Source organism: Sceloporus occidentalis, unplaced genomic scaffold, assembly GCF_023333645.1.
Source record: "Sceloporus occidentalis isolate IW3139 unplaced genomic scaffold, rSceOcc1.0.p SCAF_5, whole genome shotgun sequence".
In the NCBI taxonomy this organism is placed as follows: domain Eukaryota; kingdom Metazoa; phylum Chordata; class Lepidosauria; order Squamata; family Phrynosomatidae; genus Sceloporus; species Sceloporus occidentalis.
In genome coordinates this window covers 52,717,240-52,743,603 of record NW_028316985.1, presented here as the reverse complement: position 1 = coordinate 52,743,603, position 26,364 = coordinate 52,717,240, and the positions used below count along the sequence as shown (strand labels likewise).

The 26,364-nt window shown below is 40.6% G+C and overlaps 1 protein-coding gene across 2 annotated transcripts; it reads right to left on the bottom strand.

Annotated features, from left to right (window-relative positions):
- Window positions 1-4,179: 4,179 nt before the first annotated feature.
- CSRP2 (cysteine and glycine rich protein 2) lies at window positions 4,180-26,134 on the bottom strand. 2 transcript variants are annotated; one of them, XM_089524061.1, is made up of 6 exons: window positions 26,039-26,134; window positions 13,938-14,056; window positions 9,917-10,085; window positions 7,801-7,930; window positions 7,431-7,524; window positions 4,180-5,349 (listed from the first exon to the last, which is right to left on the bottom strand). In XM_089524061.1, the coding sequence occupies exons 2-6, from the start codon at window positions 14,047-14,049 to the stop codon at window positions 5,273-5,275; spliced, it is 582 nt and encodes a 193-aa protein (XP_089380187.1). In that variant the 5' UTR covers window positions 14,050-14,056; window positions 26,039-26,134; the 3' UTR covers window positions 4,180-5,272. The 2 variants fall into 2 exon arrangements, with proteins under 2 accessions (XP_089380187.1, XP_089380188.1); XM_089524062.1 differs by lacking the exon at window positions 26,039-26,134 and adding an exon at window positions 25,786-25,881.
- Between the last annotated feature and the right edge of the window lie 230 nt (window positions 26,135-26,364).

The following is a 26,364-nucleotide window of genomic DNA, read 5'->3' as shown; positions in this document are numbered from 1 at the left end:
ATCTAGAAATTATTTCAAAATATGGTTATGAAAAGGCTTAAGCATACATATAACAAGACAGTAGAGCAGCAGCAGCAGCGGCGGCGGCGAGAGAGCGTTTGGGGCGAGGAGGGCCCCAGAGTCTCCCCCCTCCCACCCAGAGAGCCAGCACACCTGGCAGAGGCAGGGCTTCGCCAGGGCCCTTAAAAGGCCCAAGAGAGCAGCAGCGGCGGCGGCGGCGAGGGAGCGTTTGGGGCGAGGAGGGCCCCAGAGTCTCCCCCCTCCCACCCAGAGAGCCAGCACACCTGGCAGAGGCAGGGCTTCGCCCAGGGTAGTGACTATTTTACTTAACCGTGGATAAAAGGCTTTAAAATGAAACTACGGAAACGTCGCCGTTCTAAGGTCTCATATGACCTTGATAATAAACCTTCCAAACAAACTAAAATAGACTATCACTTCTCCAGCAGTCAAGGTGCCCCAGACACTCAAAGTGACATTGAATTACATAATAGATATGGAATTCTGGACTCCTTGCAGGATGAGGACCCGTTATCATTGGTTAAGGATAAAAATAGTGCTGACCCAGAACACTCATCAGCAAAATGCCCATGGAAGGAACTCCTGGCAAAGGAAGCATTTTTAATCTCAAAAACTTTTGAATTTTTATTAAAAAAGTGTGCCTCCATTAGTAATGGCCTAGAGACCTTAATAAATACTATTCACAATAAGGAGAGAACAAACTACTCAAATGGACTTAATCTACATTCTATACCTCTTTATGAGTATCCAAACCCCACAGAATTTTCCTCAGCTCTAACAATTCAGTCTTCTCAGGTGATGCTAGCTATAGGATATAACTCAATCAATAAGGGTAGATGGTCCAATTTGTATAACATCAAGATCTCCTTAAGCAAGCTATTGGGTTGGGAATCTAGGAAGGTTATGTTAAAATCTTTTTATTTCCTACCAAGTGTAGGACATTATTCACGACTAATATTGTCCTTTAATTCCCTGGCTGCTCCCAGTACACTATTGGCTAAAAAGTCCTCATTGATAAAAAACTATGACATACACTGTGTGAGGGTATATACCAATAGAGTGCTAAATCCTCTTATATCCCTTAAGGAAAGGAAATCTGAAGGAATTACTCCTGATAGTTCTGGAAGTGTATCGAAGGATAAACAAAATAATATCAATGAACTCAATATACTTAAAGAGGAATGGTCTAAAATGTGTCAAGCAATTGAATTGGTAACCAACAGTCAGTACGTAGCAGAAGCGTCCCTTTCTTCTGATACAATCATCCCAAGTAATGACGATTGTCAATCCAACCATGGGAATAAAGTACAACCTATGAACTATATTGACACACCCTCATCACCTAACGTCCCCCAAGCATCCAAAGAAAAGTTCCTAATAGACTTTGAAGTGGTGGAAAAAGTGGAATCCCGTCATCAAATTTGGGCCAAAGATTTAAGTGAACTCATCTCCCTTAGCCCACACATCGATAAATCCATGGACAAACCTCTTGATAAGTTTCTCCAGAAAGACAACCTTGATCTTAAAAAAACTGAAGAAAAGGCTACACAGGGACTTTCGGGCCCCCCTCTTATAAATCAATCAACGGTTACATCAATCCCCGAAGATTTAACAGCCAAATCTCAAAAGACAACTCAGACCACTCTAGAAGTGACTTCTCAAGCAGTATCATTGACAGGAGATTTGTATAATCCTAACTGGAATGGCTGTATCCAGTTAAATGACCAAATTACATCGTCAATTGTGCCAGACCCTTCCCAGTGACTGCCGGAGGGGCCTCTAAGGAGTTCCCCAAGTTTTAAGCTACTTTCATGGAATATTGCGGGGTGGGGAAGGAAAAGTGGCGATGTAGATTTTACTGAATATATCAATAAGTTTGACATTGTTTGTTTACAGGAGACATGGAGTCCTTATGACATTTGCCTATACGGGTACAAGACAGTACTTTTTGTGAAATTCCAGAACTATGTTTTTAATTGAGCAAATTAAATTATACCTGACCTGCTGACTAGCGTTAGCTTTTTCTCTTCATATGTAATGCCCATTTGCAGTTTCAGTTAAATTATAAGAACAGCCAAGCACTAAAAAGCTGCTTTTGATCTATTCATATACTGTAAAAATTTATAATTAAATAGTTCTTTTTATATAATTTATCTTAAAATGGTCACCTTTGATCCTACTGGCAAAGTTGAACTTGTTCATCAATAAAGATTTTTAGCTCAATGAAATTGAAGAGTAGCATTGATTTGGGAATCCTAAGAATCGTTCTGCTCACAAAACTGATTTTCAAAGGAGAGATGAACTCATTTCATTGGCAGTCAAACCATTTATTGTCAAGACATGCTTATTTCCTACATCTTTGTTTCATCTGTAATTTAATGACATCATGCTTCACGGGCTTGGAGCAAAATTCAGTTCAGTCTTAGCCACATGGTTTACATAAGCATACCAGTAAAACTTCCAAATATTAACAAGAGCAAAGCAACAGCTTGCCTTGGTATATTACCCCTGATTATCCTGCAAGAGTATCAAGTCCGTATTATACACATGTAGTGATAAGCCTGAAATGAAATACCCATAAAATAACCAAGACAGAAAAGGATTAGTAAAGAAAGGTTATCATGCAAACAAAAATTATTGAAGAGGCAGCTCAGAGCTTGAAAGTAATGCTTTACAAGTAACATTAGAAACTAGCATTACTTTCTGTGTAATTTGGGGAATAGTTTGAGTCTTCTCCCCTAAATATTAGGTTTTCTTATCTTTTCAGATTCAAAAGACATGAAGGAGTAATAGAAACCTGAGCATTACACCCTCTGAAAATAAAAATTCTATATAGGATAAGCATGTGTCTTTGCAGCTGCTCTTGCTCCTCCCCTAATTTGGAAACACAGAATTGTCTATCAATGTAGCTTCAAATGATAACCTCTTTAGCATGGATGAGCAACTTGTCCTGTAGAGATGAAGAAACACCAGTGACTGCCAGTGGATTAGGGTTGATGCAAGTTGCAAAACTGCATGGAGGATAGGTTGTCTGACCCTACTGTGTGGAGATTAGTCTGTGACGGTGGCAATATCTTGAAAGGAATATGAAGTTTGCAATGGCAGAATAGCAAATGTTCTAAACTCACAATTTACAAACCTGCATTCTTCTAGGTTCTTTGGAGATAGGCCTTTTCTTCCCTTTCCCCCATAACAATTCAAGAAGGCAGTTGAGCCACAGAAGAGGTTTCTCAAGGACAGGCTATTGAAAGTATCCGCACACTGGTACTTATGACAGGGCAGATTCAGTTTAAACACCATGATGTAGTGTGTGTTATTAAAACAGAATATTGATCCATTTGTGGCAATTCTTACTAATCAGAGCAGATGAAGGGGACTCTCAGTTCCTCCAGATATTTTGAACTACAATTTCTCAGCTAGAAACTGGATAGTGAGGTCTAAAATATTCAGATGATCAAATCTATTGCATTACAGAGCTATAAGCCCTCACACAATATTAGTAATTGCTGAACAGGCCTCCCAGTCTTCTAGTAACTGTCTCAGGCCCATTACAGACGGGCCTTAAACTACGGACTCAGTCTGTACTAGGGTTAAAAAGGGGCGTCGCTTCCAGACGCCCCTAACCCTAGTACGGACTGAGTCCTTCCTCATGGGGGCCGCCATGATGACGTCACGAACGCGCCGCCTCCAAATGGGGCACCGCAGATGTGACGTCGCGCGAGGGCGCTTGGTGCGCCCTTTCGGCGGAGCAGGAAGGAGCTCCGAAATGGAGCTCCTTCCTGGTTTGCGTCGCTGGCGCATCCTTGTGAAGGCTGCACCAGCAACGCAAATCAGAAAGGGGCTGAGAGTCCCTGCCACTGTTGGGGTGTCCTTGTGGCTTGAAGCCCCAAGGACACCTCTTTCCAGGCCGCGGGGAAGCGGCCTGGAAAGCGGCGGATTGGGGCCTCAGAGGCCGCCCCAAACGGGCAGACTGTAATGCGCCTCAGTTAAGGATGGACATGGTTACATTCCACATGCAAACTGGTTAAAGCACAATGGAGATAGTACAGTATTGGAAAATAGCAGGATATTTATGTCAGGATACTTGACAGGCATAGGAAAAACAGCATTAGCAGAAAAATAAACCAGAGTAAACAGAAAAAAATGAAACAACCATTTGAAGACAGTGTGGCATCCATTTATTTCATATATAAACATTAATGTGCCAGGAAGTCACTTTGTACACAGTAATTGTACAATTTGTCAGATGTAAGTGTATCTTACATCTGACAAAACTGCTTATAAATGTGACTGGAGACCACTCAGAAACAAAACATGAACAATTAAATGTTTATCTGAACATGTACTTGTGGTATGTTAGTGTTCTACTCTTAAATTTAGAGACTTGAGAATTATGTATGAATCAATACTGGGTTTGTACTACACCTAACTGCAGTAGAGCCCTAAAAGACTCTTCTCTTTTAATGGTCCCTGGCAATGAGAGGAAGTTAGCATTGATGTCTCTAATGTGCTCATGAATTTTTTCCACAAAGAATCATTCACCGGCCACTTGGCTGTACTACCATCCAATGAAGCTGGAGCATTATATTTCTGAACATACAGGTTGCTCTAAGACTACTTAGAGACATCTTCTCACTGGTAGAAGTCAACTAGAGTTAAATAGGATTACCATTTGCATTCTTAATCTTGTGTTAGGACTATTTCTCATAATATCCCTCAGAAGTGTGTTTAAAATTATAACTGCTTAAGGCAAAGATCTTTTACTATACACACTCATGTGAAGAAGACACCTATTCATTCCTTACAATTGTCTTTTTTCCACAACTGAAGTTACATCCCTGCAGGATACCACTGTTGAAGATGTACACTAATTGTTAGAAACATATTAAAGACACTTAGATTGTAAATCAACAATGATAATACCCAAAAATCCAATACTGGATTAACAAGCTTTTGCTCTCGACAACAAACATTCTTCACATCATACTTCAAATTCTCTGGGGTAGCAATATAGAGTTGCATTTCTGCAGGCAGTAGAAACTGAAGGAATCTCCAGAACTTTCAAAACACATTAATTTTCTAACAAGCTTCATTTAACTCAGTTAATAGTGCATGTAAAAGTGTACTGTAGGGCTTGGAAATATGCAGTATTTTAAAACAAAGCAATAACATACGAAACTAGTATCACTTTCATACTAATTAATAACTTGTATTGACTAACTAAGAACCATCTTGGTGTAATGGAAATGAAGAATCATTGAGCATGAACAAGAGCACCAGCTCCTTGCCCGTAGCCAAATCCTTTGGGGCCAAAGTTCTTTGCATAACAACCTGCAAGGGTAAAGGGTTAACTATTAGTTCAATTCCACTGAGTATGTGTATATTAAAGGTTTCCCATGATATTCTTGCAAACAAGCTTGTAAAATGTGGGCTAGACAAAGTAACTGTTAAATGGATCTGTAATTGGTTGACCGGCCAAACCCAAAGGGTGCTCAACAATGGCTCTTTTTCCTCCTGGAGGGAAGTGACCAGTGGGGTCCCACAGGGCTCTGTCCTGGGCCCAGTGTTATTCAACATCTTTATCAATGACTTGGATGACAGAATTGGGAGCACACTTATCAAATTTGCAGATGACACCAAATTAGGAGGAATAGTTAATACTCCAGAGGACAGGACCAACATTCAAAATGACCTGAATAGACTAGAAAGCTGGGCCAAAGCTAACAAAATGAAATTCAACACAGAGAAATGTAAGGTACTGCACTTAGGGCAGAAAAATGAAATGCACAGATATAGGATGGGAGACACATTGCTGAATGAAAGTACATGTGAAAGAGATCTAGGAGTCCAAGTAGACCATAAGTTGAACATGAGTCAACTGTGTGATGCGGCAGCTAAAAAGGCCAATGCAATTCTAGGCTGCATCAATAAAAGTATAGTGTCTAGATCAAGAGAAGTAGTAGTGCCACTCTATTCTGCTCTGGTCAGGCCCAACCTGGAATATTGTGTCCAGTTCTGGGCACCACAATTCAAAAAGGACATTGAGAAACTGGAGCGTGTCCAGAGGAGGGCGACTAAAATGGTGAAAGGTCTGGAAACCTTGCCCTATGAGGAATGACTCAGGGAGCTGGGGATGTTTAGCCTGGAGAAGAGAAGGTTAAGAGGTGATATGATAGCCCTGTTTAAATATTTGAAAGGATGTCACATTGAGGAGGGAGCAAGCTTGTTTTCTGCTGCTCCAGAGAACAGGACCCGGAACAATGGATGCAACTACAGGAAAAGAGATTCCACCTCAACATTAGAAAGAACTTCCTGACAGTAAGGGCTGTTCGACAGTGGAACAAACTCCCCCGGAGTGTAGTGGAGTCTCCTTCCTTGGAGGTCTTTAAGCAGAGGCTAGATGGCCATCTGTTGGGGATGCTTTGATTTGGATTTCCTGCATGGCAGGGGGTTGGACTGGATGGCCCTTGTGGTCTTTTCCAACTCTATGATTCTATGAAAGTATAATCAGGCAGTGAAGCAAGCAGACTGCAATGGGTCAAAATATTGCTTCACACCAGAGGCGAGAACTATGGAAAACTAAAGGGCTGTCTAGCCTCCCAAGAAAATTTGGAAGGCCAACCTGTTTCACCCAAAAATAAAATACCCCCCCCCAGACAAAACAGTTTTGTGCCTTCAAACTCCCTCTAATAGGTGTAGGGGTCAATTTCGCCATATATTTAAGACCCTCTGAACCATTTAAGGCCCAAGAGAGGCCTTTTTTTTAACAGGCAGTAATTGGAAATCGAAAGTCAGGGTGGTACAGTGATTTGAGTGTTGGACTCTGACTCTGGAGATCAGGATTTGGATCCCAGCTCAGCTATGTAACTGTGTGACTTTGGGCAAGTCACACTCAGCCTCAGAATGGCAATGGCAAACCCTCTTTTGAAGAAACTTGCCAAAAAAACTCCATGATACCATAATAGGTTCTCCTAGGGTGGCCTCAAAATATAGCAAAACACTCCTCAGGGTCACAGAGGGCTTTTGTGGAACATGGTGGGGTGAAGGATTTTTTTCCCCAAGAAAGGGTTGTTTGTTTTAACCCAGAGGGGCCCAGGAACCACTCGCTGCTTCCACTTGTCCACCTCTAGGTTACACCTATACAGCAAGTATTTTTGTAGGAGATGAACAGTCATCTACAGAGAAATCATTCTGAAGGGAGAGGGGAAAGAGACCTTGCTATAAATTTCCCTCAACTGATGCAACATAATTGTCTCTCCTTCCACTATCACTGGCATTAAATATTTTTATATATGGCAAATTAAATTAATAAATGATTGGTCTCCTTGGCACTCCTTCCCAATCAAACCCATGAGAACTGAACACATAATTCTGCACAAAATCGCTGAATGTGTCATTTGCCTTAGTCTTACCTTTGCAATAAATTTCACCTTCCTTCTCTGTCAAAGTTGTTGATTCAAGGCTTTTCCCACATTTAGCACATCGAAAACAGTTTTTGTGCCATGGCTGAAAAGAGAGCAACTGATTTCAAACTTTTGAAGTGTACAATCCAAATATAAAGCCATCATTTTCAGTATGCAGTACATAAATCACAACCCAGTATTCATAGTGCTCTTTTCATATTAGACTGTTCATTAATTAAAAAAAATATCTCACACTGGATTTAATTACTGTTTCCAGATGATATGCTAATCAAGATAGTGAACAACCTTACTCTAGCAAGATGGTAATCTTGTGAGGTCAGTATTGTGGCAAGATAGTTGCAACAAAACAGTCCCTTACCTTTCCAGCTCCTATTACTTTCTCAGCTGCATAGACAGAATCACCACATCTGGAACACTTCTCTGCTCCACCAAATTTTTGGGCAAATTTTGAAGTATTTGGACTTGTTGTTGGCCGATGGGATGGTGTGCTAAAATAAACAGATGCCCTTATATGAATATAATTCTCTAGGCTTGCAAAACACTACCTCCAACCAGTGCAAGTAATTAGTACATGCGGAATCTATTTGGGGCTGCTTGTTAGTATTAAAATGTCAGAGCTGAATCCAATTGTTAGTCCCAATTGGAGTGATTTACTAACCAATGGTAACAAAGTAAGCCCAAACATATCATGTTCCACTGATTTGATGGGTCTATGCTAATTAGAAATAGAAAATGGATTTAGGCTTCCATTTTGTAGTATTGGCATTCATCAGAGAGACATCAGCTCTGTAAAAGTACAACTTTGGACATGAATTTAAAGAAATCCAGGTTTCTTAGTGTGGAGGCCAACTGAGTTGAAGCAAACTCCTTCAAATTCATCTGTTCTTCTTCCTGTTTCCAACAGACCTTAGTCTTACACCCTAGTCCTATAAGCCTATTCAGCTTTGGCCAACAGCTGGCAATAAAAACAACATCCTATATGTTGCAATTGTGAGAGAGCTATGCCACTCGTATGCACCTACCTACCAAACTAAAGTCAAATCATGTAATACAATGTTAAGTAACTGATGGCTGCCAATAGGCAAGAGGTGGCACAAAATCCCTAGAACCTTTATCCTCAGCCTGAACATTTTGCTTTTTTAACAGCTCTTGGCTGCGACCACTGGCTCAGGTCCATACTAGTGCACAGCCATAACTCTCTTGTTTGCTGCTCCACTGAATATACACAGTGCTGTTTATATGATTTCATACTCCATTATCTGACACTAGAGATCTCAGAGTATTTTGAAGTGGTCTTCAAATTACTCATTAGTTTAAAGAAAGCTGAAAGTACAAATATGCCCTACTAAAAAATACAATCATTTAGACAAACAACTCACTAGGAATTTACTTCAGTGAAACTTGAAGGATCAGGTGCTAAAAGTCATGAATGCAACCTCATTTGTAGTCGATGTTTGTAAAGTAAAGACGGATGTAACATTTTTTGCTGTCTTTAAAGCTGAGCCCCTCTACCAATTCAAGGTTGTCTTGTTTGCCTACTATTCAAGGAAGGTGCCCCTTGAACTGGATAGGATAACTTTGCATATGAGCAGTTGTACTTTTTCCAGAACTGTGCAGTGATGCCAAGAGAAAGCATATAAAATCCATATCTGAACAGCCTATTTTCCCAGTGCCTTCATTCCTTTACAGACACTGCTCCCACAACCTTCTTTTCCTCCTCTTGTCAGCATAGTTACACTGATGTAGTGCACCAACAGGATTCTAGCCTCACATTTCATTCTTTATAGCCCTGAGATCTAGAAACTCAGAGATGCAAGATAACAGCTTTGAAGACTATTTCCACAAAAGCAACTGGACAGCAAACACAACTTTGATCTGTTCACACAAACCGCTAAACCTTGGAATGCTTAATTCCACCTTTAATGTTCCAGGTTACTAAGCTAAAGCCATCATTGCCCTTTCATGAGCCAACATATGCTGATTTGGGTGCTCAGGCCCCTCTGCAGAAGCCATAGTTTGATTTTGCATCTCAACTGAGCTATTATGTTGGCCAGTCCAACATTAAATTAGTACTTATGAGGGTCAAGTTAACATCAGCATGATTATGATGTAAGCCCCAGCTCAATTATTTTTTTAAACACTTATTTCCCATGTCTACCAGTGCTTCTTCCAAAAGGAAACTACACAACCAGTGGCTTTGACAGTTTTCCTGAAGCAATAATCACTACTGCATGCAGAACTTGCTCTTAATAATTCGTGGTTTCTGAATATCCTTAAATCAGCTGAAGCTGGCACACAAAAACAGACTATTATTCCACTTTTCTTAGGAATGCCAAAGTGGCTTACATTCAGTACCTAAGATGGGTTCCTACATAAAAGACAATGAAAATGGCTCTTCACAAAAGTCTATGAGATGTGCAGGAGTATTACAGGTTGAGTTACAGCTAGCCAGAGCAAACAAATTATGTTCTTACTTGTCATGCTTGATGCCCAGTCTTTCCCCTCTGTCCATATTGAGCGTGCCTGCTCCTTGGCCATAGCCATATCCTTTGGGACCATACTTCTTTCCATAGCATGATTTGCAGTATACTTCTTCATCATGGATGGCTACTGTTGTGCTGTCTAGGTTTTTCCGGCAGACCACTAGAGAGAGAAAGTTTGCCTTTAGAACTAACTCTGTTATAGTTTTCCATTTAGTAACAGAAAGAAATATCACATGCCAGATGTTCTCACTTTTCTTGCCTTGCCTACAGCAGTTCTCAGTAAACTGTACAGAACTATTAAAAGATTAGAGGGCTTGAGTTTTGTTTTTTTGTTCCGTTGAATTATTCTGTTCTATGAAAGGACTTTTCTCTCCTTCCTCTTCATGACTGAAATTTACAGAACAGAAGCCTGATACCATTTAATGAGTGAGGCTGAAATGAATCCAAGCACTGAGGTCAGCAATTTTTCCTCCTGCTATTTAAAATCACACAGAATGACCATCTATATTAGTGCCAACATGTTTAATTATGCAACAGTTCCCAAGTCCACTTTTACTTGACAAAAGTATCCACAAACAGTGGATTAAACTGTTTGTGTCTCAAGGTAAAAACCTGGTGGTTGAACACTCTGACCGGAACATTAAGCTAATTTTAATCTACACCGTGGAATACTTTTGGCAATCTCTTGCCTTACCTATTTCTGTTTTTTTCCATTTTCAGTTGTTAGTTTTGTTGCCTGGGAAATGAGGCCAGTACCTCTCCATTAAAAAAAAGAAAAGAAGAAGGCAGTTTTCAGAAGCAGTTATCACAGCCAAATCCATGGTGTTTTCTACTGTGCATGAAAATAAACAATAATGCCTTTTTCAGGAAAATATATTTAAATTTGCAATAAGGGAATATACACAGAACCAAGTGCTGTTTTTTATTATTTCATCAAGAACAGCTAATTCTCAATATACATGGTAGTGCATCATAAAACTTAAAGGTAAAGGTGAAATTATTCCCCTTTGACCAGGTTGTCAAGTTGTGTCTGACGATAGGAGGTGGTGCTCATTTCCATTACTAAATCGAAGAGCCAGTGTTGTCCAAAGACTACTCTGTGATCATGTGGTGAGCATGACTGCACAGGACACTGTTTATCTTCCCATCGCAGTGGTACCTATTTATCTACTTGCATTTGCATGATTTCGAACTGCTAGGTTGGTAGAAGCTGGGACTAGTGATGAAAGCTCACCCCATCATGTGGCACTTGGGTCTTGAACTGCCAACGTGCCAATCTTGCAATCAACAGAGTCAGCATCTTAACAGCTTGAGCCACTGCGTCCCCATCATATGACAGGCTAGAACAAATAATTATTCCCAGAGTCTCCAGAACAACATTTCCAAAGTCTACCTCAAGCATAAAGCTGATCGAACATTAACAGACGATAAACTCTACGCATTTTAATGAAATTTTAACCACAACCTTTTTTTTTGGGGGGGGGGGGGCTTTTTTTTGTTCTGAAAAAAAAAATGCAACTAGTAGATCAAGCTTGAACTCTCCCTGGAATTGAGGCTGTTGGACTTTGGCCACATTATGAGGAAAATGAATCATTAGAAAAGACAATGATACAGTCGGCCCTCCTTATCGGTGGATTTTTTTATCCACAGATTCAAGCATCCATGGCTTGAAAATATTCCAGAAAAGTACAGTACTAGGAAAAGCTTGGGCCTACAGGATCTGAGCAGAGCAGTTGAAGACAGGGAGTATTGGAGATGTCTCATCCACAGGAACACCATGAGTTAAAGTTGACTTGAGGAAAGTTAACAACAAGCACCCTTAGGTACAGCGGCAATCAAGAGTGCAATTAACACTGCTTTGCACTGAGAACCAGTGTGGGGTACCATTTTAAATACTGGATTAGTGCTCCAGGAAGGATTCAAATCTGTGCTCAGCCATGGGAACCCATTGGGTGACTTTAGGCAAGTCGCACTCTCCAAGCCTTGGAAGAATTAAATGACAAACTTCCTCAGAATAAATCTTACCAAGAAAGCCCTGGGACAGGGTCACGTAAGTTGGAATCAACTTCAAATCATGCAGCAGTATCAGTGAAACAAACCCTTTCCTGTTTCTGTTTGCAAAAATATGGAAGTACGGACCTATCTTTATGTCTAGTTTGGCTACCACTTTTCCTTGTCAAAAGTTAAGCTTGCATTATGGAACAATTTCTATAATATAGGAGCGGCTAGTACCACATCTCATTTTTCATTTTTTTTTGTCTCATCATATGGTTCACTAATACACTCCAGGCTTCTCTCAATACATTACACTCATCCCTCCATATTTGCAGCTTTGATATTTACGGATTTGATTATTCATGGATTTGATTAATATGTTCTCTCTAGGAATATCTAGGTCCTCCAGTGCAACTCTATGGTCAACTTTAACTAAAAGTTGCACTGAAAGACCTAGAGTTTCCTAGAATACTCCACTAGACATTTGTAGCTTCTCCAGTGCAGTTCTGTGGTCAGTGTCTGTTGGATGTTGACCACAGAGTTGCACTAGAGGACCTAGAGATTCCTAGAGGGGTGTCCTCTCAGGTAAAAACATGGTGTTTTTATTATTTGCGTTTTTTCCATATTCACAGGGGTCTTGTGCCCCTAACCCTAGCAAATATGGAGGTATATTTAGAGAGTATTTAGTTTCTAAAAAGAAAACTGTTAGGCCTCAGACTTACCAGAAGCCATGATATGGAGACTCTTTATCTTAATGCCACCTTTGTAGAGGCCACTTGTAATTGTGAATCCCAGTTTACCACCAAGTGGTCTATATATCTTTAGAAATCTATTCCTTCATTTCACAGAAATAAACCTATACAGGACGCAGCCATGAACAGATATTACTACAAGTTTGAGATTGTTCTTCCCAGGTTATGCAGTTTAGCTCACAGACTTCCTTCCCAGCATATTGGTCAGTTGTTAACAACTTCGTTTCTCTAACTCTCCTAATCTGCAGCTACCAGATATTTTAGTTTAATGCATTCACATCACTTCTATATCTACTTTTTTATATATGATCTCAGATAAGCTATTGTTTGCATTTTTATGTCATGACAGTGCTGAGTTGGTTTTTTTAACAGCAGTTGCATCAACAAGCAATTACTTGATATGTTCCTTTGTTTAGCATCTTCTAATGAACAAGCTTTTTAGAACAAAAATTCAACGCTTCAATAAGCTGTTTAAGCCAAAACATAATCACATGGACTCTGCACATTTAAGACAATCCACAGCCTTCTGTGCCAAGGCCTAACAGAGTTTTGGCTCCTCTACTCTGAAACAGAAAATCAACCAGATCATTTAATTAACTTATTTGGGAAGACATCCAACTAACGAACAATTTCTCACACACACACACACACACACACACACACAAAAATTGCTAGAGCAGCTTATAGTACTGAAAACTGCTATTCTGATGAGCTGATCTTTGCATTTTGTAATGCTCAGTTTTTAAAAATAAGCTCAGATTAACATCAACTGGAATGCAGGTTTTTGATCTGAATGACCCACATGGACAAATGCTGGAAATAAAATGGGAATGGTGATAAGGCTTATTGCTGGTCTTTTAATATTTTAATTACTGTGGCAAAGCTGGTTCAGACTGATGAAGAGTTCCAGATAATTTGAAAGCTTGCACACTACTGTGGAGTTGTAGCTAAATGTAAAAATTTAGGAATTTAACTATTAAGAAGCTGAGGTCTGAAGTGCAATCAAGTCTAATTCTTGTTGTCAATGTCAGAAAATACCTTGCTGGCAAAGGCAAGTGAGTGACAAAGATGTCAAGTGATGTGGAATTTATGTTTGAATAAGGTGATGGCGTACTACTGGCTTTCTGAACTCTGTGACCATTTAGAACTCTGGGCGTAAGATGGAACCTTGCAAGAGCTGAACCATCAAGTTATGATCTTGCCATTTCTGAATAGCATTACTCAACCATAATCTGTTGATTGAAAAGAGCTTCAGAAGTACTTACTACAAAGAAAGCAGCATCTGTGGAAGCTTCTCCCATCACACTGAACCTCTTCTGCATGGTACACTGTTTTGCCACAGGCTCCACACTTGTTTCCACCTCCCCAATTTGGCATTGTGAGTCTGCAGAACAGAATGCTAGCAATTAACAACAGGTAAATGAATGCTCACCTACCAGTCTCATGAAGATATGAGGTAAAAACAAATTACAGAAGCATATAGCTAGGTATTAAGCCTTATGGTGGTTCTCCTTCACATCCATCACATTTACAGCCTAGAGTACTAGCAGGCTGTGGCAAGCCTTTTTGTCAAATATTGCAGCCTGTAACTTAAGTCTGAGAGAACAACATTCACCTAAGTTTAATGGTACATCCATAGATATTTAAAGGAGAAACACAAACTAAACCCCAAAGAATGGTCACATTAATGATATAACCATGCTTGGGAGAAATCACAGGAATATTTGCACTAATACACTGTGATGCTTCTAGAACTCCATCAAAATTCAAGAGTAGATAACAGCTATGTTCTGATAGCTTGTACAGGTATATAGCAATAGCAATAGCAAGTACATTTCTATACTGCTTATCAGTGCACTTAAGCACTCCCTAAATGGTTTACAAATTGTAAGCTAATTGCCCCCAACAATCTGGGTACTCATTTTAGCGACCTCAGAAGGATGCAAGCCTGAATTGAGCTTGAGCCCTTTCACTGGTATTGAACTCACAATCTTATGGTTTTGAATGGGGGGCAAGAAAACAATACGTTAGGAGAGATTTTGGCTGCATCCATACTGCAGAAATACTCCTGTTTTACACCACTTTAACTGCCATGGCTCAATACTATGGAATTCTGGGAAGTGTGGTTTTGGCCTGTTACAGACAGCCAAAATAAAGCTGCTTCGAGTCACAGTGGAGGTATGGTGTTTCAATGATGCATGCGTCCTAAGAGTCCAAAAGTCACACCAAAGCCACGCTCCAGTCCTTAGGGATGGAGTGTGGCTTTGATGCGACTTCTGGACTCTTAGGACGCATGCATCATTGAAACACCATACCTCCACTGTGACTCGAAGCAGCTTTATTTTGGCTGTCTGTAACAGGCCTTTGTGAGACATTTAGTCTTCCCTGTCAGAGCACTCTGGTGGCATGACAAACTACAGTTCCCAGAATTCTATATCACTGAGCCATGGCTGTTAAAGTGGTGCCAAACTGGATTATTTCTGCAGTGCAAATTCAGCCAAAATCTCCTGATTTACCATTTAGATGCAGCCTATGTCTTTCCTAAGAACAAAGTTATAAAAAGCTCAGTTTCTGGTTGCGTTTCCTGAGAGGGGAGGAAAATGAGGGAATGAATATATTTGTTTAAAGTACATCCTTATAGTAACCAGGCCTGATCTTGCTTAGCTTCTTACATTAGAAGAGACTGGGTGTTTCCAGGGTGATATAATGGAATAAGAGTACTGTACATTGTCTTTCCACACCTCTTTTCTAAAGATTAACTGACATAGCTTTCCTCCCATTTGAATTCAGTAATGGTAACACACCTCTTCTGCATTATAGCTTTTCCTGCTTCTGTTTTAAAGTTGTATTGGGAACCCCATCCCTTGCAGGACTAATCCACAAGCAATCAAGCCAACACAAGACACAGCCGCTTAGACATCTCATCTCAGGGGCAATGATTTGTGTGATTGTTGGTTTCAAAATCATTGAACAACAAAAATGGAGCTACTTCCCCCAGAAACAAGGCTGCTCATGAGAACATACAGATCCATGAAGGGAAGGGGGAAATGATTTAGGATAAAATGTGAATCTGGCCCATGTCCTAATGATCTGGGATCAGCATAACTCCTTCATCCTCACAGCCAGTTCCTTTAAGGCTATGCTGAAAGAATTAAAGCACTTGCTGTTCTGCTAGCTTTAAAAGCTGGGATGTGTTGGGGCTTGGGGTGAGAGAGAAAGAGGTTTAGTTTTAGTTGTTATGGAGAGTGGCCCAGTGAGCATTACAAGGAAGGGTAGCTAAAGAGCAAAATGACCATTGTTCAGAGGCAGCTATTCTTGGAATGTAGGGAAATGAGATTAACGATTAATCAAAAAAAGGATATTTGTGCATTCTTTACACAGCAGTTATAAAGTCCACTGTGTGATGATGCATGGCCTAGTATCTAAGTTTGGGGTAACAACATTAATTTTAGTTACTTAGCACATGCCTTTACAATTCTCAGGAGTTTAGTCCTGTTTTTGCATTCTTTAGCATTATCTAATGCTCAAGATGAGGCTGAAAAGGTTATTTACTATGATATACAGACTAGTTTTAACTTTATCTTTCTCTGCATCACTGGAATCTGGAAAGGTAGGATTCATTACATTTATTCAAGCGTTTGGCTGAACTATTACACCGCAACTGACATCACTCAGGGCAAACATAACCCAAGAGGGATATGAGCCTCATTCTGTTTTCAATCCTCTTGCATTTTAAGATTTTCTGATTCTACAATGTCTCCTAAAGAACAGGAACAATGCTTTAATTAGGTTTTTTTTTTGCTGTTCCTTACTTCGTCTTGACAACTTTCTAAACAATTGCTGAAGCTATGATCCCCTCTCCCCTTCAAAAAGAAAAGATAGTTATTATTAAGATTAGCATACAATGTCCTGTGCAATTACTATACTTTTTAAAGCAAAATGCTTCTTTTGAGCCACCATTAAACATTACCTAACCATGAAACTAGGATGTACACTCTTTTTAATTGTCTTTCAACTTTTTTGTCATTAGGTTTTTAGCTTTATCTTATTATGGCTTTTTTACAAACTGCTTTGTGCAGCATGCTGGGAGAAAGATTGGATACAAATTACACAAATAATTGTAAACTTGTTGTAAGTATTGAGACAGAACAAGCACATGGCAATTGCCTTGCATATCTATTTCCCCTCCCCTTGATTTAGGCAAAAGTGTGCCAGAACTGGAAGGAAGAGTAAATGGGACTATTCAGCAGTAAAGTTGCATTGCATCCCTAACAAAGCTGATTTGCTGAGCATTGGCAAGATAAAGATTTACTGACACAATAAAAAAAACCCAATGCTTTGGGGAAAGACTGGCTTTATTTCTCTCACTTAGAGAACTCACATGTATGCATGGCACACAGATATGACCATATGCTGCAAGTGCACATCACTCAAATGGTCTGACACAGCCCTTTAGAACTGAACAACTATTTACATACAAGCCCTCAGTTTTTACAGATTTCAGTATCATTTGTTGCTTTTGTTGTTGTTATTGTTGTGTGCCTTTAAATCATTTCCAATTTATGGCAACCCTAAGATAAACCTATTATGAGGTTTTATTGGCAAGATTTGTTCAGAGAAGGCTTACCAATGCCTTCCTTTGAGGCTGAGGGTGTGTGACTCAGCCAACATCACCCAGTAGGCTTCCATGGCCAAGTGGGGAATTGAACCCTGATCTCCAGAATCATAATCCAACACTCAAACCATTACACCATGCTGACTCTCTTCATCATAATCCACAGCCAATTTATATTACTGTGTTACCCATGCTGCTCGATATAAATTTTGGAATCAATGATAACCCTTAATGACCCCTGGATGAACTCTAGCAGCCTGTCTGCCATTACTGGCAAAGCGAGAGGACATGTACATCTCCCCTAAGGGAGCACCCATATTAACATCTCAGAGGGTCCGGGGAAGTCGCATGAAGGGATTATCTCAAAGCTGGGAAGAGGAAAAGGATTGCCTTCCCTGAAGCTATCAACCTCCTCCTCAAACCTATTGTCCAAGTGGCATAAGCCCTTTATACTATCTAAGGCAGACATCCAGGTGAAAAGAAAATCTTTAGAACACCTTTGTTTCGGCCAAGCCAGCCTCTTTGCCTCAGGCCAGATTTGGCCTATAAAAAGTCCCCACTTTGGCTGCTCAGCACGCCATTTTCAAGGTCTACTTATTCCACGTCAGTCGGACCTCTGTTCTGGTAGCCGGCATTTCTGCTCACTCCCAGGTTGCGGAGCAGACTTGTCTCACTGTCCAGCACCCCATTCGCTTCCCAGAGGGAATCTACATTCTGGTAAGCATCTCCATTAGTAACGCCTGAAATCTGTTCCCATTTTCCAACCCTAATTTTCCTGAGTCCTGAGTGTGTGTGTGAGTGTATGCGCAACGCATGTGTTTTCCCCCTGTTTTAATAAATTAGGCATCTAGTTATTAATATCCGTCTCAGCTTTATTTATTGGGATCCCCTGGTCTACTCCGTATACATATCGGGAGGGCGATTTCGGTGGGCTCTTGTAGCCAGCCCCTCTTGCAATATTTGAGCTAATAACAATAATAATAAAATTCCCCTAAACGGACCCTTGGCTACAACTGTAATAAAACAGAAAAGATGCCTCAACAAAACCAAAGTAAGGCAAGTCAAAATGCTTATGCAATTAACAGTGTTTTTGCCTAGTGCCAAAAATACTAGCGTGTAGGTGCCAAGCAAGTCTTTTGTAGAGGTTGCATTCTACAAATGAGGTACCTCTACTGAGAAGGCCTGAATAATATTTGATGACCAATCACAAAATAATGAGACAAGACCCAAGACACTGGATTAAACAAAGGCCACTGGGCCCATACAGACAGGCCAAAATAAAGCTGCTTCGAGTCACTTTGGAGGTATGCTGTTTAAATGATACACACATTTTAAGAGGCCAGAAGCTGCACCAAAGCTGTGCTTCAGTACTTAGGACTGGAGCGTGGCTTTGGCGCGGCTTCTGACCTCTTAGGACACATGTATCATTTAACAGCATATCTCCAAAGTGACCTGAAGCATTATTTTGGCCTGTCTGTATGGGCTCTTAATTTAACCTAAAACCTATTTAAACTGAACCTAGAGATAAACAACAAAAGGAAGGGGCACCCCGATGCAGGTCCAGCTGAACAATCCCCTGGCGCCCTTTGTACCAAGCCAATCAAATTTGGCTTCTGATTGTGGAGGCCATTGAATTGTGCCCTTTCTGTAGTATCTTTCAGATGCCCAGGTTCAGGAACACAACCTCTCATACAGATCCTTGGAGAAGAACTTTAACAGAAGATCTTAAAGCACAGCCATCTGAAAGGATGCACCTTCAGATACCATAGAATCTTAGAGCTTCAAGGGGCTACCATGGCCATCAGATACAGTTCCATGCCATGCAGGAATACTCAACTAAAGATACCCATTTAAAGATCTCGAAACAAGAGTCCACAACCTTCTGAGGCAATTTATTCCACTAACCAATGGCTGTTACAGTAAGATGTTGTTTATAATGTTTAGGTAGAATCTCTTTTCCTGTATTGGTACAATACTTTGGTCCAGAGCCATCTAGGGTTTTTAAAGTAGCACCACCTTTTTATTCCAAAGGTAAATTTTTATGGGAGGGGGGGTCGCCTGTGTTGGTCTCAATGGAAATAGCTTGAAGGAGCACAACAGCAACAACAATCTCTAAGTCATGTTCTTTAGAACTGACATATTTAGTCACTTTTTTAAATTAGATTTTTTTTAGAATGATCATTACAGATTATTTCTTGAAATCAAGATCTTTTTTGTTAAAAAAAAGAAGCCACTTTTAGTGAAGAATGAACATGAAGAAATCTGTGTCTCTACCACATATTATTCTGAAGTATTTAAAGATGGGATGAAATTTGCACACCTCTCATGTGGCCCTTGTGATAATTATCCCAATTGGGCCTTGCACTCTCTGCCCTTCAAGTTTCCAGGAAAAACACCAAAATAAAACATTTTCAACTAAGGGAGAAAAACACTCTTTGGCTAATATCCAATTTACAAGCCTAACTACCCCAACAAATGTTGGAAGAAGAGGCAGTGGCATGGCAACAGGGAGAAATGGCCTTATGAGCCTCACCAACAGAAGGGGTGGCAGCAAATTTGACACTGTCAGGTGAAGAATCTGCCCCGCTGGCTCCTAACCCAAGAGGGCAGCTTTATTTCCCAGCAGGAGTGGCTTGAGACCTCTGCCAATGGTAATCACCAACATGGGTCCAAGCCTCTGAGGCCAGTTTTTGATTTAAAATAGTGTTGCTAGAGTGAAAACTGGAAAAGACTCCTGTATCTTTAACCATTGTGTTGAAGAAGGAATTTCAGCAGGTGTTACTTGTTATCTGGTTGCACAACAACCAACACCTGCTGAAATTTCCTCTTTTACACAACTGTTAAAAAGACAGGAGCCCTCTCTAATTTTCACTGTGGCAATACTACAACAAATTCCCACCACAATATGTCTCAAAGTGACTAGGAGTAAGAGAATGAAGAAGCAGAAGAGGCAAGTATTGGAGGGCACCTGCTAATGGAGTGCATCTACATGAAAAAGGGGAGATGCATCTCCAAGTGTTGAGTAGATGGTGGTTTTTATTTTTTATTTGTTTTATTTTGCAAAAATGCCCAAGACATTTTGGCCTATGTATATATGGCCATGGAAATGCTGAAATATATACATAAGCAAAAGGCACTGGACTTTTCCCAAAATAAATAAATAAAAACATTCACTGAGCACCTGAAGACATATTTCCCCCTTTTCCCCTCAGGAATAACAGAATGCCATTTCTGGTCACTAAACATGATGGCAGTACTGCAGCACATCCAGCACCAGCAGGTGCAGGGACAGGCCTCTGAGTTTCAGCAAGGTCCTGCACTCAGTTTAAAGTACAATCTTATGCACATTAACATAAACACTAATCTCATGCAGTGATCTGAACAAGACTCCACATCTTTCTGGCTTGAAATCAAAATTTGTTTCTTGATTTGCCTGGTTATCCACAAGTATTGATCATGATACTCAAGTGGAGGCACTGCTGAACCGGGGCTTCTATGTATCACTTACTTTTTAGAATAAATGCTTCTAGCAAACAAAATTATGGTCATGATCTGGTTGCTAGATCTTTTAAAATAACAAAAATCAATTTTAAAACCAGAGACTAAATGGGAAGAGATACTAATTTCTCTTTCTAGGGCTCTTTAACATTGGGTAGTCAAGAAACATTAACTATAACACTGATATCTCACTGCCTGATTTTATATCTGAGTTTCAAGCTTTTAGTTGTGTTGATTTACCACAGTAAATACTTTAACGGTTAGTTGAAGATGCAGTAAGTACTTCACTGATGACCTCTTTCCTGTATATATAACCTACATAAATATTTTAAGGGGAAGCAGTTCAGGAGGCGCTAAACCTATGTCAGATGTTCTGATCAGCTGGGTTCATTATAACTGGGTTCTAAGAACTGTTCTCTTCATTCTTCCATTGACACAGCAGTGCCTGGATATATATGTCAAATTGTAGCCAATGCATGGAGTGATCCAGATGTAGCCAGCAGGGCAAGGGCTGCATTTGCACTGTGAAATTAATGCAGTATGACACCGCTTTAATTTTCATGGCTCCAGTCTATGGAATACTGGGATTTGTAGTTTACTGTGGCAGGAAAGCTCTGACAGAAGGCCAAATATCTCACAAAACTACAAATCCCAGAATTCCATAGAACCGAGCCATGCCAATTAAATGGTGTCAAACTGCATTCTTTCTGCAGTGCAGATGCAGCTAAAGTCAAGAGATCTTTCAGCGAGCCCACACTTAAAATACAAGCAGTTCACCTACAGGTTAGAACAGGGGTAGGCAACCTGCGGCCCGCGGGCCGAATGCGGCCCGGCGAGGCCTTGGGACCGGCCCCAGCCCGGTCCTGCCGCCGGGGCCTTTGGTGTCTCGCGCGAGGGGCATGGTGGGGCAATTGTCTATAGAAGCCTCAGAAACATGCATTTATCTTAACATTTTTTAAAAATGAGCAAATTTTTTCACGTGTCCTCTATTTTTTATTTAAAAAGTGCCCTCCATTTGAAAATTTTGTCCTACATTTGGCCCGGTTTATTTATTTATTTAATTTTTTTAAAAATTATTTACTTATTTTTTGGCTTCGGACCCCCAGTTGTCTGAGGGACAGCAACCCGGCCCCCGGCTCAAAATGGTTGCCTACCCCTGGGTTAGAAAAACTGTTTTCCCCTAAGAAGAAAATGGTTGAGAAGCTTAGTGGAAAACTTCTCTCTTATCATGCAAGATGACAGAAATAGCCTTTATCAAACAGATAGTCTCCGAATTTCAGGAGTGGCCTTCAGCCTTTTACTGCACAAAGGAATATAAAGCAGTTGGCTGGTGAAAGCCAAGTTTCTAAGGCCAAAATCACTCACCAGTTCAGAAAGCAATAAGCAATGAGTTACACTGCAACTCCCAGAATATCCCAGCCACTATGACCATGCTGAAAGCTATAGTCTGAAAAAGTAACTTTTCCAAGGTCTGGCAAAGAGAAACAGTGTGATCTTGGGCTATGTTCAAAAGTTACATAGAATCATAGAATAAAAGAGTTGGAAGAGACCACAAGGGCCATCCAGTCCAACCCCTCTGCCATGCACAAACTCACAATCAAAGCATCCCTGACAGATGGCCATCCAGCCTCTTTTTAAAGACCTCCAGGGAAGGAGACTCCACTACACTCAGAGGGAGTGTGTTCCACTGTCAGGAAGTTCCTTCTAATGTTGAGGGGAATCTCTTTTCCTGTAGCTTGCATCCATTGTTCCAGGTCCTAGTCTCTGGAGCAGCAGAAAACAAGCTTGCTCCCTCCTCAATATGACATCCCTTCAAATATTTAAACAGGGCTATCATATCATCTCTTAACCTTCTCGTCTCCAGGCTAAAGATCCCCAACTCCCCAAGTCGTTCCTCATAGGGCATGGTTTCCAGACCCTTCACCATTTTAGTCACCCTCCTTTGGACACGGTCCAGTTTCTCCACATCCTTTTTAAATTGTGGTGCCCACAACTGGACATAATATTCCAGGTGGGGGCTGACCAAAGCAAAATAAAGTGGCACTATTACTTCCCTTGATCTAGACACTATACTTTTATTGATGCAACCTAAAATTGCATTGGCCTTGTTAGCTGCTGCATGACACTGCTGACTCATGTTCAACTTGTGGTCTACTTGGATTCCTAGATCCCTTGCACACATTGTTTCATTCAGCCAGGTGTCCCCAATCCTATATCTGTGCATTTCATTTTTCTGCCCTAAGTGCAGTACCTTACATTTCTCTGTGTTGAAATTTATTTTGTTAGATTTGTCCCAGCTTTCTAGCCTATTCAGGTTGTTTTGAATTTTGATCCTGTCCTCTGGAGTATTAGCTATTCCTCCTAATTTGGTGTCATCTGCAAATTTGATAAGCATGCCCCCAATTCTGTCATCCAAGTTATTGATAAAGATGTTGAATAGCACTGGGCCCAGGACTGAGCTCTGTGGGACCCCACTGGTCACTTCTCTCAAGGATGAAAAGGAGCTATTGTTGAGCACCCTTTGGGTTCAGCCGGTCAACCAATTACAAATCCATGTAACAGTTACATTGTCTAGTCCACATTTTACAAGCTTGTTTGCAAGAATGTCATGGGGAACTTTGTCAAAGGCCTTACTGAAATCAAGATATACTATATCCACAGCATTCCCTTCATCTACCAAGCTGATAATTTTATCAAAAAAGAGATAAGATTTGTCTGGCATGACTTGTTTCTCTGATGCATCTATCAGAACCAGTCAAGAAACAAAGCAAGACCTTAGTACCAAATGCCAAAGGATTTTATTTATTTCAAATAGTACCAGGCTTCTTCAACAAGAGAAGCATTGGGATCTCTTAATGGCTTGGACTACAGTTGGTAATTACTTTTGCACCTAATTTGCCTATATATGGTAGATAGTTTTGCTCATCAGCTGAATCACAGACAGTTTTGATTACCAAGATCACTGTTACACTCAAATAGGTTGTGTTAGAATTGCGTTTCTTGACAGTCTGAACTCATTATAAAGGGGGGCGGGGGAGATCTTACAATCTTACTGATGTACACTTTTGCAATGTGTGCTGTCCTGGGTGTGCTTGTCATTGGAAGGCAGGGTAATAACAGTATGGAAAATATGTTAGTGTACATTTAGTTCAAGTTACTCAAACATTTCAGAAGGGTAAGAAGAGTACAAACTCATCTTCTGATACAGAGAACCTCATTGAAACTAGAAAATATTCGGTAGCAACCAAGCTGTAGAACAAGTTCCATGAATCACAAACAATCGTTGCACAATTATTTGGCTCTATCTTTGGGAGACAACAGCCTTCCAGTTTCCATCTTTCTTACTTTGGCAATTCTTCATGACAGAACCTGTCCTCTGCAAAGGAGAAGACTTCATTCTGAAAACAGGGGAGGGATTTTCTGTAGGAGTTAATTTGAGGAACACCTGCATTGTTTTTATTCTTGTTTGTTACAAGACACCGCACACTGTCATTTACTGCAAAGCATCCCAGAACATCTTACAAAGATTTATTTATTTATTTCATTTATATGCCACCATATAAAGGTGGCTTACAGATTAATAATAATAATAAAATTTAAAACAGTTAAAATAATCTAAAAACAATACAAAATTACATTAAAAATATACATGGTTGAAAGGCATGACAAATACACAATAAAACCCGCCTAGATCCTCGAAAGGGAAAGGTGGAGTATAAATATATTATTATTATTATTATTATTATTATTATTATTCCACTGTGGCATGCTTATGTTTTAAATAAAAATGCCTTAGTTTAAAAGTGAAATTCAAACAAAACTAATTTGAAAAGCTTGGAAAGAAGAAGAAAAAACCTGCATGAGATTTGCAGAGTCTTACAGAAAGGAAAAAACCCCATCCATTTTGCTTCTCACAAAAGGACTGGCTCAAATATAACATTCATCTGCCAAGATTTGCTGCTATCATGTTATATGGCCAATGCATATTTCTGTCTACAGAACTCTATCTTTGACACTGGCATAAAAAGCCTCCAGGGCCACTTTCCTTCAATTCATTTTGTAGCAATTCCATTGTATTTACTCTCTCTTTAAGTACCAGCTCCTCTTTGGGAAACTGAACCTTGTCATTATCCCATCTTAAACCTGGTAGAAACTAAAGTTTGAGCTGCAGATAGTTAAAGGCTTAACAGGCAGGCGATTGGGGCTGGCTGTTAAGGCATATGACTAAGCCCCATTACCTACAGCATTTAGCTTTTCTGTTAAAGGGTTTACAGCAGGTAGATGTACTTTTCCTAATTAATCCCTGTCTATTTAAAGAGGCACTTTATGGAACAGGAAGATGCAAACTTTCCAGATATCAGTGAACAGCTATAGAAACAAAACAAGGTTATTCATAGCACCACATGCGCACTACTGAAATAACATTTTCCATATGAATTTTCCATAGCCAAGGCCCAATCAGACAAAACCCCAAATTGCTTCGCACAAATGAGCTCAAAGACTCTGGAAGTCTGAGCACCACAGCAACTACTACAGCTACCACTGGTGGCAACTCAGAACAGCTGTGGCATCTCAGGAGGACAACACCAAATGGGAGACACTGGAAAGGAAAAGCAAGCGGCTTGGAGAGAAGGAGGGAGGGATGAGTAGTGGTTTCAGCGTTGGACTAAGGCTCTGGAGACCAGGGTTTGAATTCCACACTCCTCCTTATGTGACTGTAGGCAAGTCACACTCTCTCAGCCTCAGAGAATGCACCTGGGGAAAAAGACTGAAGGCTAGGAAAGCTCAGGTTGCCAGCTTCTTTCTTTCAGTGAGTCCCAAAGGTGCTACAAGATCTCTCTATAATAATAATAACAACAACAATAACAGCAACAACAAAATGCCCAAAGCATCTGATGAAGTAGACTAAGGGCTAGGAAAGCTCATGCTCCCCATTTCTTTTAGTTAGTTTCAAAAGTGCTACAAGATAATAATAATAATAATAATAATAATAATAATACCCAAAGCATCTTAGGAAGTAGACTAAAGCCTAGGAAAGCTCAGGCTGCCAGCTGCTTTCTTTCAGTGAGTCTCAAAGGGGCCACAAGATCTCTCTCCAGAGACTCTGTCTTTGACTTCAGCCTCAGAGAGAATGGCAGTGACACAACCCTCCCTCTGAAGAAACCTTGCCAAGCAAAAACCCCAGGACAGGGTCGCCATAAGCCAGGCATGCCTTGAAGAGCCCTCGCTGCTCTCTTTCCTTTGGCTGCTTACCTGGAGGAGGGCAAAGAGCCTCTCTGGAGGGAACCTCTCCCCAAATCAAGCAGCCTCTTCTTGTGCGCCCAGGACGCAGCAGCAGCAGCAGCAGCCAGCCAGGCTGGGAAGGGATTTATAGCTCTCTCCTGCAGGCGAAGGGCAGGGCTATGACACCCCACATGGATCCCACCCAGAGGCAGCCCTCCTTTGGGTCGTCCCGCCCTTATCCCCCCCCCCGCCTTTCTCAGTTCCTAAAGGTCCCGCCTTTCCAGACTCTCTCTCTCTCTCTCTCTCTCTCTCTCTCTCTCCCTCCCAGTGAACCAGAGTCTGACTTGGGCTTTTGC